At 44.6% G+C, this 2,502-nt stretch overlaps 1 protein-coding gene across 1 annotated transcript; it reads left to right on the top strand.

The window, feature by feature from the left end:
- Positions 1–565: 565 nt before the first annotated feature.
- SARC_14014 (lipoyl(octanoyl) transferase) lies at positions 566–2,491 on the top strand (the record flags this gene model as incomplete). Its single annotated transcript, XM_014291856.1, has 4 exons — positions 566–648; positions 996–1,125; positions 1,471–1,611; positions 2,012–2,491. Coding segments are annotated over 4 exons (488 nt in total), but the record flags the coding sequence as incomplete, so codon positions are not given.
- Positions 2,492–2,502: the final 11 nt, after the last annotated feature.

Raw genomic sequence — 2,502 nt, 5'->3', positions numbered from 1 at the left:
ATAGAGGATGAGACTCGTACTATAATTTGTGTACAGAGTTATTGATTATTAGGTGCGTTACCTGGACATAGTAGAAATAGCATACGTGCTTCAGCTTTTGATATGATATACACGTGAAGGAGTCTGCATCCAAAGTGTACCCGCGAGAAAGGTCCAGAAACCATTAGAGATTCTTTTCCAGATTAATTCGCACGTGTGTGTTTATTTCCGTGCTTAGAACGGATAAACTATCTGCTTATGGACGTAAGTGTTTCGTACGCTTTGTTCTTATATGTTGAGTCTATTGGCGACCTGTTGTGTATCTCTCATTAGCACTTATCCCTATGTTACATCACAGTTTATAAGTCGCTAGCACGCATCAGCGGTTTAATATCTGGACTATACGTATCCAAATCAAAGCGCTTTCCGAATTTGCGTGAGAACTCTGAAACACAGTGCACATCAAGAGACCTACGACCAGCGAACATATTGTTTGGACTCCACACCGTCTATATTGTCGGACTACATAAGTGATAGAACTTACACGACCGCGTGCTCACATTGTTTGACCATTCCTACTGTCTACAGATAGGACGGGGTGGCCAGATAACGTTTCACGGGCCTGGACAACTCGTGGGATATCCGGTCTTGAATCTTGGCAACTATAAAGTAAGACAGCTCACAGAGTGCTACCCAGTATGCAGATGTACTGCAGCATAGCAGACGGTGTGGCTACAGCTCTGCAGGGTGCCTGTGCATTTTATCTGTACGCGTTCACTAACTCTTGGAAGTCCGATACATCACGTCTGCAAGCAGACAAGTACCTGTTGCACCCGCGTATGGGTGGTGTGAGTAGCAATCAATCCTATTGTCCACTTTGTAAGAATTACCGTTGTATACAGTATATCACGGTCTACGTAGAATACCAATAGAAGTGGTAGTTGGGCCCCATTTGTGGATGGATATATATTACCATACACGAATCTTACTAGTTCGTTACCCATGTTTCTTCACAGAAAAGTGTGCGAGACTACGTCGACAGGCTCGAGGAGGTGATGATACAGTCTTGCAAAGCCTACGACGTGGAGAGTGCGAGGACAGAGCACACCGGCGTGTGGGTGGGGGACCGGAAAATTGCCGCTCTCGGTAAGTATGTCGCTTGCTGGGAATGTGCTGGGCACGTCTGTTGTTATTGTTTACGCTTGGGTTGGCTGTTAAGATTTCATTTGTTTGTTGCGATTACATATTCTCAAGGAGATAGGGGTACGCGTGCATAACTGGAGGTAGCCGGTATCATTGCATTTGTTTGTGAGTATGCAGTGAGCATTGCGCAGCGCTTTCAACAGCATGTAGACGCGCGCATATTGGAATGATCAGAACATGCGTGATAGTCATCTTTAAAGCTACTGGAAGGAAATATTGTGATTTGTGGGTACATCCCATACGCACCCCATTGTAATACTCATACTGTCATACATCTGCCACTTTTAGGTGTGTCTGTATCTAGATGGATTACACAGCACGGCTTCGCTTTGAACTGTAATGTCAACATGGACTGGTACAACCATATCGTACCTTGTGGCATAGACGATAAAGGCGTGACATCGTTGTCTCTCGAAACAGGCAAAGATGGTAGGTATTTGCCCTTTGCCAGCATGTATATGTACGCTTGTATGGAATTAAGACGTGATGTGTTGATCAAATTAGTCTCAACTATCATCATTATCATTAGATATGTATTGATGAATATACATCTATCTATCTATCTATTTATCTATCTATCTATCTAGGTCTAGGTCTAGGTCTTATGTCTAGGCCAATAAGCTGCTTTGCCGCATGTCTTATTTGAATCCGTATGCCGTTGCATCACTTTACCATGAGTAGACATATGAGCGCGTTTTCGTTGGCATATGAGGCGCTATACATGCCTAGTAATAACTTATTAGTACGACCCAGGCCTTGATATCTACATATTTATACTTGGTTTCAAGCTAACAAAAGACTTTCGCTTCATATGTCCACACTATTCCAGTGTCCGTGGAGGATGTTCTATCGCCAGTGCGGCAGAGCTTTGGCAAAGTGTTCGAATGTGACGTGGATGCGCGCAACTTAAGTGGGGACAGATGCACAGCGCAGGCAATCATCGCAGCCGCAACATGCTCATGACGATCCGTTTACCAATGCAATGCTCGCTAGTACGGTGGGATCGTTCTTACCGCAGCCAAATATGTGTTCCGTGGTTTAATTACCAGTGGGATACACTTGAAAGGGGCATATAGGTATCTGCAATGCCCAAAACCCTACACACAATCCCATGCAGGCTGTATGGTCAGGGCCAGTATCATGAGTCGGACACCTTACCTAGAAATTTACAACCCCCACCAAGCCACTCGGGTCGTAGCTTCAGATGTCTCAAGCATACAGTTAACGGGTGGTGCGGTGCGTAGTACGTACGTAGGTTGCTCAGTGAGAATTGAGATCTTGTACGCTTTGTACATGAACCGATACTAGCTGTATATATAT

Source organism: Sphaeroforma arctica (genome assembly GCF_001186125.1).
Source record: "Sphaeroforma arctica JP610 unplaced genomic scaffold supercont1.4031, whole genome shotgun sequence".
Classification (NCBI taxonomy): Eukaryota; class Ichthyosporea; order Ichthyophonida; genus Sphaeroforma; species Sphaeroforma arctica.
The sequence above is the reverse complement of the archived record's forward strand: the minus strand, read 5'-3'. Positions and strand labels throughout refer to the sequence as shown.